Source organism: Dasypus novemcinctus, chromosome 3 (assembly GCF_030445035.2).
Source record: "Dasypus novemcinctus isolate mDasNov1 chromosome 3, mDasNov1.1.hap2, whole genome shotgun sequence".
Lineage (NCBI taxonomy): Eukaryota > Metazoa > Chordata > Mammalia > Cingulata > Dasypodidae > Dasypus > Dasypus novemcinctus.
The window spans coordinates 49,572,794-49,587,976 of NC_080675.1; the positions used below are offsets into that span (position 1 = coordinate 49,572,794).

The 15,183-nt window shown below is 37.9% G+C and overlaps 1 protein-coding gene across 2 annotated transcripts in view; it reads right to left on the reverse strand.

Annotated features, from left to right (window-relative positions):
- Positions 1 to 15,183, reverse strand: part of SLC38A6 (solute carrier family 38 member 6) — a 63,776-nt gene that overhangs the window by 44,509 nt on the left and 4,084 nt on the right. For both annotated transcript variants that reach the window (XM_058293324.2, XM_058293325.2), the window contains exon 3: positions 14,738 to 14,811. In XM_058293324.2, coding sequence (XP_058149307.1) covers positions 14,738 to 14,811 — 74 coding nt within the window. The remainder of the gene's footprint in view (positions 1 to 14,737; positions 14,812 to 15,183) is intronic.

A 15,183-nucleotide genomic window follows, 5' to 3' on the forward strand; every position in this document is an offset into this window, starting at 1 on the left:
GATATCTCATTGTCATTTTGATTTGCATTTCCCTAATAGCTAGTGACACTGAACATTTTTTTCATGTGCTTTTTGGCCATCTGTATTTCCTCTTTGGAGAATGTCTAAGTCTTTTGCTTGTTTTTTAATTGGACTGCTTGCTCTTTTATTGTTGAGTAGGGCAATACAGTTTTGAACTCAGGATATATAATTTGATAATGACTAGGAAAATTTATGTTTTAACAATGAAAGACTTTTCCATAAAAATCTTACAGGGGTAGATTTTAGAATATAAAATTAAAAAGGGAGTTGCAAAAATTAAGAATTGGAATAATTTTGTCCTATGTGAAATGTCTTAATTTTTTTTTGCAAATATACATAAAGTAAATTCCAGAAAAAATTATTTTATTCAATAAATCATTGCTAACTTGTTTTATTTTTTTTTCTTATTTTTTTTTAAAAGATTTATTTATTTATTTAATTCCCCCCACCCCCCTTCCCCGGTTGTCTGTTCTCTGTGTCTATTCGCTGAGTCTTGTTTCTTTGTCCTCTTCTGTTGTCGTCAGCGGCACGGGAAGTGTGGGCGGCACCATTCCTGGGCAGGCTGCACTTTCTTTCATGCTGGGCAGCTGTCCTTATGGGGCGCACTCCTTGCGCATGGGGCGGCACTCCTTGTGCGCATCAGCACTGCGCATGGGCCAGCTCCACACGGGTCAAGGAGGCCCCGGGTTTGAACCACGGACCAACCATGTGGTAGACGGACGCCCTAACCACTGGGCCAAGTCCGTTTCCCACTAACTTGTTTTAATAGTCCTAAACATAGTAAATGTTATTTAGGGATACAATCCTTATATTTCAAAGCCTTAGTGTACATATTAACCAGAAAACTGTCTAAATATTAGCTTCTATCTAATTGACATTGATAATGTTATTTTCTTTTATATATATATACACACACATTTTTTTTTTTTTTAGCTACCAGGGGCTAGGGACTGAACCTGGGACTTCGTATGTTGGAAGCTGGTGCTCAACTGCTGAGCCACATTGGCTTCCCTGAGTTGTTTGCTTGTTGTTTATTTTTGTCTTTTTCAGGAGGTACCAGAACTGAACCTTGGACCTCCACGTGGGAAGTGGGTGTTCAACCGCTTGAGTTACATCCACTCCCAATTCTGTTATATATTATGTCATATGAACAAAGTCTCCAGAAAGTCTATAATCTGTCACTTGAAGCATGCAATAAAACAAATAGCATTGCTCTCTCTTTAAAAAAAAATCAACACTTAAAAAATAACTTTCTTTTTAAGAATTTAAGAAAGGAGGGTTTTGTTTCAGTGTTACATATGACCTATTGTGTATCTTTTTCTGTTAGTGAGCAGGATAGTACTTATCAAAAAGCTGATTAGGGTTTATTTTGTTTTTAATCAGCAGAAATCAATTATAGATTGTACATTTAGTGAATGTGAAAAACAAATATTTACCAGGAGCAAATCATAAACCTTTACGGTTCCATAAAATACAATTAAACTAACAGCTTAATGTAGGCAGTTCTAATTGCAATTTTTTATAATGGGGCATATATCTTAGGAATCTCCATATTGCTCTCTGGCTCTATTATTTTCTAGCTTTATAAAAATATCTTTAAATACAGAAAACTCCCAAACTGAGAATGAAAAAGGTTTAGACGTTTATGAGGAGACAGTGTATACTGTGCTCAAATCCTTTCAAGGTCAGCATGTCTGGCTAGTCATTCAGTTCCGTCACTGTCATCATACTTCTTTTTAGTTGCAAAAATTAAAAGCACTTTTCCATGTCTGAGACATCATGAATATGAATAATGGCTTCTGGCATAACATTTAGGCTTTACTGAAATAAAATGTGAACATAGCCAAATGCTTTATCTTCACATATTCAACTTTTTAATGGTTTTCTGGATGATCTCAACATATAAACTAAAAAGATACTATTGCAATAGTCTTAGTTCCATTTCCTCTACCAAATATCTTAAAGGTTATATTTAAGATGCAATTTTACTTTCTCCTGTGTTAAGTAACTGAAATATCACTTGATCTACTAACCAATGTTTTTCCAGTTCCTTCATATGATCAATGTTTTAATTTTATTTAAAAAGTGTAAGATGTTTTGAGGGATATCAAAATAAGGTGTAGGGTAACAGTTACATTAATAGCATATTCCTATAGAACAGGAATAATATTATGAAAATTATAAAATTAAATTCATTCATTTAAAGGAATTCATACAAGCAGTACCTGGTACAACCCTTCTTAAATAAGCAGTCATTAGAAATCTATTTTAGGAAATAATTTTTTTTTTATCTTAAAGAAACCAATGCTATGCTTTCAGGGGGCAGAAAAGCTGTAAATCTTAATTTTAAGAAAATTGGGGAAAATCTTCCTGAATGCATAATATCAAGGCACACTTCAGTGCTATTTTGGCTAGACAAAGAGTTTTATGCCAGCACAGAAATCCTTCAGAAAGCTGCTTTCCATGAAGTAGTGGAATATTTCCAACTAGGTACTCCAGTGTTCTGTCTGCTTTGCATTTTTTCCCTCTATGCAACAGGACAATTAATAAACTCTGGGCACAGTACAAAGCCCAAGTTTCAGCAGCAGCAATATTATCTTTGGATCTGAACGGAGGGACATAAGTTATTTAAATACAGTTCAGTTCTCAGAAAGTTGGCCATTTGCAATGCACCCTTATTATTTTGAAATTCCTTTCCTTCTTGTGTTTTCCATCATTTTCCTCTCACTTTTTTTCCTCTCTAATAGTGTCGATGAAGGTCATTCATTTATTGTTTCCTATGCAATGTTATCGCCACTTCTGAATCTTTCTTGATATGTGTTTAAACATCAGTTTGTCAACTAAATGTGGCATCATTTTAGAGCACTCCATGCAGTAAAAGAAAATAGAAAGCTAGAATACTAGGAACATTCTCCTTTCAAGTGCACAGAGGTTGTAATATTGCATGCATAGGGAAGGATCTGGGATCCTAATAAATACTTGCCTCTACATATTTTCATAGTCATGATCCTATAAGTGCTACTCATTGGTTTTCAATATTTAGACTCAATCAACAGAAAAGCCATAAGACTTATATATGATTACAAAATAGAAAGCAAATATTGGCAACCTCAACATTGTAAAGATATGGCAGACAGACTATGGAAAATAGAAAGGGAGAGGGTAGGTGAAAGAAAGGATAGGAGCGCTAATATCATCTAACATAGCAGGGAATCAAAAGATACTGTCTAAAGTTGACAGAGGGAAGCGGACTTGGCCCAGTGGTTAGGGTGTCCGCCTACCACATGGGAGGTCTGTGGTTCAAACCCTGGGCCTCCCTGACCCATGTGGAGCGCGCTAATGCGCGCAAGGAGTGCCCTATCATGCAGGGGTGTCCCCCGCGTAGGGATGTCCCCCACTTAGGGGAGCCCCACGCGCAAGGAGTACGCCCATAAGGAGAGCCACCCAGCGCGAAAGAAAGTACAGCCTGCCCAAGAATGGCACCACATGCACGGAGAGCTGACACAACAAGATGACGCATCAAAAAGAGACACAGATTCCCGGTACCGCTGATAAGGACAAACGAGGTAACAGAAGAACACACAGCAAATGGACACAGACAGCAGACAACTGGGGGGCGGGGGAATAAATAATTTTTAAAAAAAGAAAAAAGTTGCTTTTAAAAAAATAAATAAAATTGATGGAACAAAATGTAAAGGATTAAATGTATTATTTAGAGTTATAAAATAATCAATGAAAGAACTATTGCATACCAACCAATGAAAAGGCAGAATGGAAGGGATTAGTTTATCTGTGCTAAATCCTCACCTTTCATAATTAAGTGCCAACAGATAATCATAAATAAATAACAGTATAATGAACAGATAAATCAGCAATAAATAACAATATAAGAATATTATTTAGATTTAGAAAAGTAACCACCAAAAAAAAACCCCAAACTTAAAAACAGAGAAACTCTTTGTAACTCTGGGAAATGCAACTGTAAGTGAAGAATGGGTGGGGAATGACTCCAATGTGAGTGGGGGTGGGGTGGGTATTTGTGTATATGCATGTGTGACCATATGCACATATTACTTTTTTTTTTCATTATACCAAATACTATTTTTTGTATACTTTGGATGGACTGGGAAAAAAACAGATGAATGTATAAACAAAATGTGGTATATACATATAATGGAATATTATTCAGCATTAAAAAGGAATAAAATTCTGATTCATGTGACAAAATGGATGAACCTTGATGATATTATGATGAGTAAATAAGTCAGACAGAAAAGGAAAATATTGTATGAACTTACTGATATGAAATAATTAGAATAAGCAAACTCACAGAGTCAGAATCAAGAATATAGATTCTGGGTTGAGGATAGCGAATGGGGAGTTAATACTTAAATTGTACAGAATTTCTATCTGGGGTGATTATAAAGTGTTGGTAATGAATGGCAGTGATGGCAGCACAACATTATGCACGTAATTAACAGCACTGAATGTGCTGTATACACATATGTTGTATACACGTTACTAGAAAATTTTATTTTTAATTTTTGTTTTACAAGACACATTGAACCCTAATGTAAACCATGAATTATAATTAATAGCACAATTGTAAAAATGTTCTTCCACCAATTATAACAAATGTATAACACAGGGTGCCAATAATAGTGTGGTATATGGGAATCCTGCATTTTATGCATAATTTTTCTATAAACCCATAACTTCTCTAATAAAAAAAAGTTAATAAATAAAAATAAACAGAAGATATAGGGAACAACCATTACCACTATGATCGAGGCAGAACATCCAAGGAATAAACAAATGTAGAAGAGTAACTCCTTACCTACCCACACACACCTGGGATCCATACCTAATGGAAAGGGTATAGCTGTTGCCTTCTATGATGGAAAGGTGCCATAACAGCAGGCCTCTCCTAGAAGCCACCAACAGAAGTGACACCCTGAATGCTAAGAGAAGCTGTCCATCAGAAGGTGCCAAGACAATGGAATACTCTGGGAAGCCACCTCTGGGATGTGGGAGAAAGCTGCCCATAGGCAAATACTCTTCATTTCCCACCCCCACCCGCCACCACCCCAGGTAAAACTTCTGAGAAGCCACCCTCTCGAGTCAGAACAATTTTGCTAAAAAATAAAAGGGGGTGGTTAATTTTTAAATATTTAACCCTGCAGAAATTCATACCCATCCCCTCCTCCACAGACCAATAATAAAAAGTTCAGCTTCTGCTACAGGGAGCATTTAGTGTAACGTGAGGCAAACACTATGAAGGAATGAGTAGGGCACACATTGAACTATGCTTACTGATCGAGAAAAAAAAAGGATAAAGATAATATATAAACTGTTTGGATAGTTGAGTACTATTTTTAACTATATCTGCAAAGTCCTTTTTTTTCTTTCATAATCCCCAACATTCACAGGTTCCAGGGCTTAGGATGCAGGTATCTTTTTTTTTTTTAAATTTACTCCCCCACCCCCTGCCCCAGTTGTCTGTTCTCTGTGTCTTTTTGCTGCGTCTTCTTTGCCCACTTCTGTTATCCGCGGCACAGGAATTCTGTGTTTCTTTTTGTTGTGTCATCTTGTGTCAGTTCTCCATGTGTGCAGCACCATTCCTGGGTAGGCTGAACTTTCTTTCGCGCTGGGTGGCTCTCCTTACGGGGCGCACTCCTTGCGTGTGGGGCTCCCCTACGCGGGGGACACCTCTGCGTGGCAGGGCACCCCTTGCGCGCATCAGCACTGCGCATGGGCCAGCTCCACACGGGTCAAGGAGGCCCGGGGTTTGAACTGCAGACCTCCCATGTGGTAGAAGGTGGATGTGATGGCTGGAGTTCCAGAAGTCATAATGATCTTTTATTTGTTTTGTTTTTCTTTTCTTCTTTTTTTAATTTTTTGTTCATTCTGGATTTTGAGAATGGGAGGGGTAGGGGTAGGGGTAGAGGGAAGGCCCACATAAGAATTGTGGAACAAAAAGGTAGAAGCCTGTGTCCTTGAAGACACTGTGGATCAACCATACCAGGTTTGGACTACCTACCTACAGATTTCTTTTCCATGAGAGGGAAGTTACTATTTTCTGTCTCTCAACTACTCATAGTCAACCGAGAAAGACTAATAATAATAATGCCAGCAATCATATACTGAACATTTACTATAAGCTATGCATGGATTACCTAGATTAATATTTTTATTGTTCATTTTCAGCATGCCTCTTTTATGTAATGGTTAAATATGTCTGCACTTTCTTAAAAACACAAACAAATTTCCTTCCCTAAATTTAGAGCAAAGAGGCTTTTACTTCAGTGTTACATATGGGAATATAGCAAATGCCTGCTTTTAAAATGACTGATTTTCCATCAGTTTCTCAGTTAGTGAGCAAGTTTAACTTAGGATTTGTTTTATCTTTAAATAGCATAAAACAAGAATAGATTGGATACTTACTAAACATGAAAAGTAAGTACCTTTTCCATGAGCAATAATTATACGAGAAGATTCCAAAAAGAATTGGTATTTCAATGCTCTAAATTTAAATAAATTAGACAGGTATTCTTAATTTTCAAATTAAAACACTTCATTGTTGCAGAAAATGTAATCAAACTAATAGCTTAACGCATACAGGGAGGTTAAGTAGTTTGTACTACTTACTAGCTGTGTGACTTGCCTAAAGTCATGTTACTGTAAGTAGTAGAATCAGAATTAAAACCCTTTTACCTCCCATAACATGCAAATGGATTGAAGAGGCACTCTGCTTGAAACTGAGAAGGAACAGCCAGAGCGTTTGAAAGAAAAGCATGAGTTCTCTCTGATCTCCCCAGGCTAAGTTAGATTCTTTTTCTTTGTTTCCAGAGCACCTTATACAAACCCCTATTATTATTATGGCACATTGTCAAAACCATTTGTTTATGTGTCTGTCTCTCTACTAAACCAGAGTCCCTTCAAGGACAGAGATGGTATTTTATTCATCTTTGAATTCCCAATATTTATTACAGAGTCTGTTGATAGAAGTAAGTCAATCAACATTTTTTGAATGAATAAATCAAAATCTTATCTTTTCATGTGTATTGACTTAAGTAACTTGGATCAGCCTAGTGATCTGGCACTTGCTAAACATGACTACCTAGGTCCTGATGCATTAGTTCATTCCTATATTCCTTCACCAATTATTCAACAAATATTTCTTGAGTGTCTATTATGTGCCAGGTACTGTTACCAGCAATTGGGATAGTACTGAACAAACATACTAATATCCCATTCCTAGCAAAATTTATATTCTAGTGGAGGAAAGAACAAAAAAAATATGTAAAATGTATAGAATGTCAGATTATAATAAGCGCTATAGGAAAAAAAAAAGCTGAGGAGAAGACAGTGTTCAGGGTAGAGCCAGTTGCAATTTTAAATAACATAGTCTATGAAGGCCTTGTGAAAAAGGTAAGATTTGTCAAAGGCTTGAAGGTAGTGGTGGAGCAAGCAATGTGGATATCTAGGGGAAGAACCCTCCAGGCAGAAGGAACAGTAAGTACAAAGACATGGAGGCAGGGAACTACCTAGCATGTTTGAAGAACAGTAAGGAGAATTCTAGAGTCAAATGATGTAGATCTGTATCCCAGCTCCTCTACTTCCTAATTGGGAGATCTTGGACAAATTACTTTAACCTCTATGTGTCACAATTTCCTCATTTTAAAATGGGAATAGTAAGAGTAGTTATTTCAGAGGATTACAGTGGAGATTAGATATATTAATATTTATAAATTCCTTAGAATCATGCCTAGCACATAGTAAATGCTATAAAAGTACATGTAACATAAAATAATAATAGTATGGCTGCAACAGAGTGAAAGAGAAAAGTAAGAGATAAATCAGAGAAATAAAAAGGGAACAGGATCATGTAGGACTTTGTAGGCTATTGTAAGAATCCTGGATTTTACTTTGAATGAGCTGGGAAGCCACTAGAAAATTTTGAACAAAGAGTGACACAACTTAACTTATAATAACAGGATCATTCTGGTTAACTGCTATGAATAGCCTGTATGGAACAAAGGAAATAAATAAGCTATCACTATTGGCGGTAGCTTGGATGAGGTGGTTGCAGCAGAATGAAAGTAATCAGATTCTGGGTTTTTGAAGGGAAGGGCAATAGGATACCATGAAATAAACAGGGAATATGAGAGAAAAACAGGAGTAAAAAATGACTTCAAGATCTTAGGTCTGAGCAACTAGAAGGAAGATGTTACTACTTACTTAGATGAGAAAAGAGTAGAAGATACAGATTGGCAACACAAAGGTGGAGAGTTTAGTATAATAAATTTGAGAACAATATTAGACATACAAGTAGAGAGGTCACGAAGGCGGTTGGATTTAAGATAGAAGATCAGGGAAGAGCTTTAGGCTATAAATATAAATTTGAGTGTCAGATGAGCCCACCAAGGGAGTGAGAGTATAAAAGGAATAGTCCCATGGGTACTCTAATATTTAGAGGATGGGGCAATGAAGAGGATTCAGTAGAAGAAAAGAGTGTTCAGTAAAATATGAAGAAAACCAGGACAGTGCATGAATAAAGTATTTCACAGTTGCTCCTTCACAGAGGGATTAATTTTGTCAAATGCTGCTTACTGATCAAGTTAAGATGAAGACTGAGAACTAACCATTGGATTTAGCTACATGGAGGTCACTAGTACAATAATAATATCAGTTGAATGATAGGGAAAAGCCTAATTGGAGTGGGTTCCGGAGAGAATAGGAGAGGATAGGAGATACTTGGTATAGACAACTCTTTTAAGAAATTTTGCTAAAACGATATGGAATAGAAGGTTGAAGGGGATAGATATGGAGTTCAAGAGGTATTTTTAAGACGGAAGAAACTGCAGGCTATTTGTAAACTTACAGGGAAAGAAAGTGTTGAGAGGAACAAAGATGGTGATAAAGGAGAGAGAGATGAGAAAGAAGCTGGAGTGATGTCTTGAGTAGGGAGAGCAGATGGCATCATGCCACAAGAAGTAGGTCTGGCCCTAAACAGGAACACAAATAGTTCATCCAAAATGAAAGAGTACATGGTCACAGATGAAGATGGGTGGGTAGAAAGTGGAGTCAAGAGCTCATAAAGTTCTTTTAAGATTGCTTCTATTTTCTCAGTGAAACAGGAAGTAAGGATATCAGCTAGGAGTGAAAATAAAGGTGCATGTGTAGGATGTTTGAGAGAAAGGAAATATATAAAAAGGTCATCTCCTAGAAAGAATAAGTGAGTGGGAATGGACTAAAGAAGTAGATGAGAACTGTGGGATAGCATAATGGGTTCACTAGACATTGAATTATAGCGGGACCAGTTTACATGACTTGTGTTTTCCTTCAGATACATTTACTAAATGGATATATGTGGGAAGTAGGCAGAGTTACACTTAACCATGTTGAGGATTTTCCAGAGGAGTAAGATGATGTGAGGGAAGGGCAAGGGGATAATTAGAATAGCCTACCATGAAACCTCAACTGAGAAGAGGGAAATAAAGACATGAAGAGGATAAGGAACAGTACAAAGACAGTAGGATAAATGAACTGAAGTCCTGGTGAGGTGAAGGATTATCACTTGAGGGAATGAGTTAGAAAAATAGGAGGTGTTGGTGGCTGAAGGGTAGGATGTTTAAAATTGAAATTTTGGAGGAGATGCTATTTTGGTAATAAGATCAACATTATGACTATGGAAACTAGTAGCTGAGGTAGGTAGAGAACATGATCATTAGAGGGAAGGAAGTTAAGGAACTGAGAGTACTAGAAGGTTTATCTACATAGATATTGATATCATCCGGAATTATAACAGGAGTAATACTGAATAAATAAAAAGGAAACTAGGAGCTACAATTTTCAAGAAAAATGGCAGGGAGTGGGTCTATAAATGGTCGCAATAGAGTAGTAGATAGTATATACTTATGTGATTCAAAGCTGAGTGTTGAGAGAGAAGAGAGAGAGAACAGTTGAAAAGTAGAAATGAGTAGCCAAGAGGAGATAGGTACCTATATCTTCAGACCTGCTAGTATGAAGGACATGGAAAACGAAAGAATGGCTACTTTAGAGGAGTGAGAGTCCTCAGGGGAAACTTAAGACCTCAGAGCAAGAAAGTGAAGGAAAGGCTCAGAAAAGGGTTGAGGCTGGAGTTTTGCTGAAGACTAACCATGAATTCCAGAACAATGGAAAGGTTTCAAGAATTGGGGAGGAGTAGGGAATGAGGTCAGAAAAGGAATGACAGAACCATATGGGATGAGTCTGGGAAATAAAGGATAACCTATGATTATTGAAGTGACTAACATAAATTGAGATAAAGAATATAATGCCATTAATCAAGATGGTCTCAAAGCAAATAATGGTAGCAATGCAGTGAGTAGTGGGAGTCAGGGAGTAGGGAGCATGATTTTGATCCAGGAACATGTGGAATTCTAGAATTCTCATTACTTACTGATAGCGTCATCGAGGCAAAGAAGGGAGAACTGGGTTTATTCCCAGAGTAGAAGTTTCCCCAAAGAATGGCAGTGAGCCAACTGTTCTGAACTAGCACTGTGTAGAACATTTGCAACTTATAGTGGTTTTGTCCCAAATGAATTCTCACTGTAAAAAGAGCAGGCATTTATCAAGCACCTGGCATTTTACATATGTATTAATTCTTGCAACAATTCCAAGAGGAAAATATTACCACCGTTTCACAGATAAACTATGGCTAAAAAGGTTAAGGTATCTTATATGCTACCTCAACTACTGAGAAAACTCCTGATGGACTCCAAGCCCAAATTATTATTATTATTATTATTTTTTAAAGATTTATTTATTTATTTAATTTCCCCCCCTCCCCTGGTTGTCTGTTCTTGGTGTCTATTTGCTGCGTCTTGTTTCTTTGTCCGCTTCTGTTGTCGTCAATGGCACGGGAAGTGTGGGCGGCGCCATTCCTGGGCAGGCTGCTCTTTCTTTTCACGCTGGGCGGCTCTCCTCACGGGCGCACTCCTTGCGCGTGGGGCTCCCCCACGCGGGGGACACCCTTGCGTGGCACGGCACTCCTTGCGCGCATCAGCACTGTGCATGGCCAGCTCCACACGGGTCAAGGAGGCCCGGGGTTTGAACCGCGGACCTCCCATATGGTAGACGGACGCCCTAACCACTGGGCCAAAGTCCGTTTCCCTCCAAGCCCAAATTAAAATAAAAAACAGAAGTATTTCATTTGAAGAAATCCCTTACTTTCATAAAGATAAGAAAAATTTTCCCCACCTTTTACCTCCAGGCAAATAAATGGGGAAGTTATTTTGTAAAGACTTCTGAGCAATGAATTGAATGTGAGCATAATACTCTTTATGACAGTCCAATAAAATGAAGGAAAAAATTAGATACATTCTATTTGATAGCCATTTTTATGTGTGTATGTATTTTTTTAAAAAGGGGAAAAAAGCCTACCTCCAGAGAGAATTTTATAATGACTGAAGGAATTCAACAGAAGACAAGTATACCAGTGTCTATGAAGAACCATGAAGAAGTTAGTTCATGGACGCAAGCAAGCTATGAAAATCAAAGAAAAAGAAAGAGAAAGAGTTGTTTCACCTTATAATATCCCAAAATAGCAGAGAAAAGAACAACAGTATCAGAATTTTAAAGTTAAATATAGAAAACTGAAGGAGAGAACAATTAACATTAATTGAAAAATCCCCATAAATTGAATGCTATTCAAAAATAACTGAAATAAAACAAAACATTTTATTTTTTATTTTTATTTTTTAATATTTATTTATTATTTTTTTAAATTACATTAAAAAAATATATGAGGTCCCATTCAACCCCACCGCCCCCGCCCCCCCCACTCCCCCCACAGCAACACTCTCTCCCATCATCGTGATACATCCATTGCACCTGGTAAGTTCATCTCTGAGCATCACTGCACCCCATAGTCAATGGTCCACATCATAGCCCAGACTCTCTCACGTTCCATCCAGTGGGCCCTGGGGGGATCTACAGTGTCCCGTAATTGTCCGTGAAGCACTATCCAGGACAACTCCACGCCCCGAAAACGCCTCCACATCTCATCTCTTCCTCCCGTTCCCCACACCCAGCAGCCCCCATGGCTACCGTTCCCACACCCATTCCACATTTTCTCTGTGGACATTGGATTGGTTGTGTCCATTGCACACCTATGTCAAGTGAGGGCTTAGATTGCACTTGGGTACTGGATGCACTCTTCCCGCTTCTAGTTGTAGACACTCTAGGCTCCATGTTGTGGTGGTTGACCTTCTTCAACTCCATGTTAGCTGGGTGGAGTAAGTCCAATAAGTCAAAGTGTAGGAGCTGAAGTCTGTTGAGGCTCTGGGCCTGGGTGTCATATTATCAGTCCAGAGATTCAAATCCCCTACATATATCTTAAACCCAGCACCAACTACAATTCCAATAAAGTAGCATGCAAGTCTTGTGAAAAGAGATCCCCTCTGAGTCCATTTCCATCACGCAGAAACACCAGCTCCAAAGAAGGGCCATCTGTCATGGCAGTGAACCCCTTCTGCCATGACCATAGAACCCGTGGGTCTCTTTATCCCTCAAAAGAACCAATACCTGGGGTTGTATCTACCTTATCTGTCTCTTAGACTCTGTTCAGTTGTACATAGGGGTATTCCTTCTGACAACCTCCAGACTCTTTTTTAGAGACTCACAGCCTTATAATCTCATTTCTCCTTTCCATTTCCCCCTTACATTAGGTCAAACCGCTTCCCGAAGTCATGTTATTATATGTAGACAGGTATATTCTGCTGTTCCGCATTGAATCTTTAATTCAAGGTCATTTTCTAGTTGCTTCTTCAGCTGGTATGTGGTAGTGATCCCTCGGTGCCAGGGAGGCTCATCCCCGGGTGTCGTGTCCCACGCTGGGGGGAATGCATCACATCTACACGCTGAGTTTGGCTGTGAGAGTGGCCACATTTGAGTAACATGAAGGCTGTCAGGAGGAAACCCCCAGGCACAATGCTACTCTAGGCCTTGTTCTTATTGCAGGTGCATAGGCTCAAAAGTGTAGCCATTAGTATCAAGAGCCCACTGTTGGGCCCTCCTTCCTTCCTGGTTCTTGCCGTTGCACCTGGAGGATTGCCGCTGCTCTCCCAGGGCCCACAACAGTGACCCCCCGGCCAGGAGCCCAGTACCCCCCCAGCTGTTGTTTTTAATAAAACAAAACATTTTAATGAAGACATATTGTCACATAGTTGACTAAAATATTCATCTTTCATTAGAATCCATAATAAAAGAAGCTATTAAGATGGTAGATAAAATAGCACTTTTAGGTAAAAATAAATATTTCACACAAAGAAACACAATTTAAAAACAGATTATTAAAATTCCAGGCAGGTTTCAGTAGAATTTATAAACACAAATCTAATGCTATTAGACCTGAATTTAAGATGTTGTTATAAACACTTGTCACTCTGATATTAATATTTGCACTGTTTTTTAGTATTCTCATCTATACTTTCATCCCAGCCCCTTGAGAACATACATTTGTAGGCTAGGGGGCCAAACATAGTGGTATGGCTATAGCCATGGACTGTGGAAACTAATCTAGTTTTGCATGAGACTCAGCTGGAAAGTTTGCTAAAAATATATTCCTGAATCCCACCTTAGATTTTTGAAATTCCAATCCATGAGACTTAGAATCTGTCATATAAAAAGATCCATAGGTGCTCCTTACACATAACCAGGTTTTAGGATTATAGACTAGAGCACTGTTTTCAGAACTACCTTCATAAGAATCCTGGAATTCCCAAAAGACAAGTTTGGGCTTCCCTCTCCTGTTTCAGCCGGAACCACCCTACTTCTATCTATTTGATGTATCTATTCTGCTACTTAAAATCTGAAATTGACAAAATCAGATAGAGCAAAATGAACTCACCCACACAGGAATTAAATCTATGACTTTGGTGTCTTAACAGACCTAATCCAAAAACAGAAGAGACTAGGCAGATAAAAATATCAGGACTGATGGACACAGTATATTTGTTAATGCTAAAAGGAAAATCTTATAAAAAAGGAGTTCTGTAATTCATATACTTTTATTTACCACAACTTATTAATAAAAGAACTTACTCAATACATGAGTGAACTGCATAATAAAGTTCCAAATGGAAGAAACAAATACACCGACATATATTGTATTAAATTGCATATACTTTTCTACCACTTAGGAAAAAGCTATCTTATTCCAGACTTGCAAGTAAAAAGACAAAACATTTTCAAATGAATCCAAGGCTCTGTAACTTTGCCTCTGATAATCTCAATTCTTCTGCCCTTACCTCTGTCTGGCAGGCAGAGGGCAGAGAAGGCAGTAGTAAATCTGGGTTATCTGAGAAAATGATAACCCTAGGAAATATGATCAGAATGAACATCTGCCTACTGCTTCTCCATTAGTGTAAGGTTTGGATACTTTGAACACCTTCAGGTGCTTCCCCTACTCTACTCTAACCCAGATAACTATGTTGTGTGTTATGGAAACAGACAGGTTAAGAATGTTAGTTTCTTCCTCCCTATCCCTGTCCTTGGATATTCCCACATGGGATTGTGTTACTATATTCTGGCCTTTTGAAATTCTCCATTTGAACAAATCTACATAATAATATGTAAACTGGAAATTCAAATTCAGACATCCAAACCTATATGCAGATACAATCTCAAGGGGCTGTTTCATGATGTGAAATAGCATAATATTTTTACTCACCTGTCTGAATACACATACTAAGCAGGAGATGGACAGAGTAAGAAGCCAGGAGAGCAACTGCCAGCAGCAAAAAACTAAAAGATAAAATACATGGTCAGACACCCCAAGAAGTTTCTCTTTTTTATGACATTTTATTACAAAAACAAATTTCCTCATATTTAAATATTCACAGGGACTGTCTCTGAATATATTAGACTATGGTAATTTCTGTTTTTTTCTAGTTTTCTGTATTTACCAAGTTTTACTTAAATGAAAATATACTGTTTGTAAAATCAGACACAAAATAAACTTTATTTAAGCCAAAATCAATTTCCTCACTCAGCATTCTTGTCTGCTGACTGCTGGTTCAACCATCCAATGGTCCTACAATATTCCCGTTTATGACTATTTTTTCCTATCCTATGACTAAACAGAAGTTTGAGTTATGAAATCTCACTGTCTTCTCC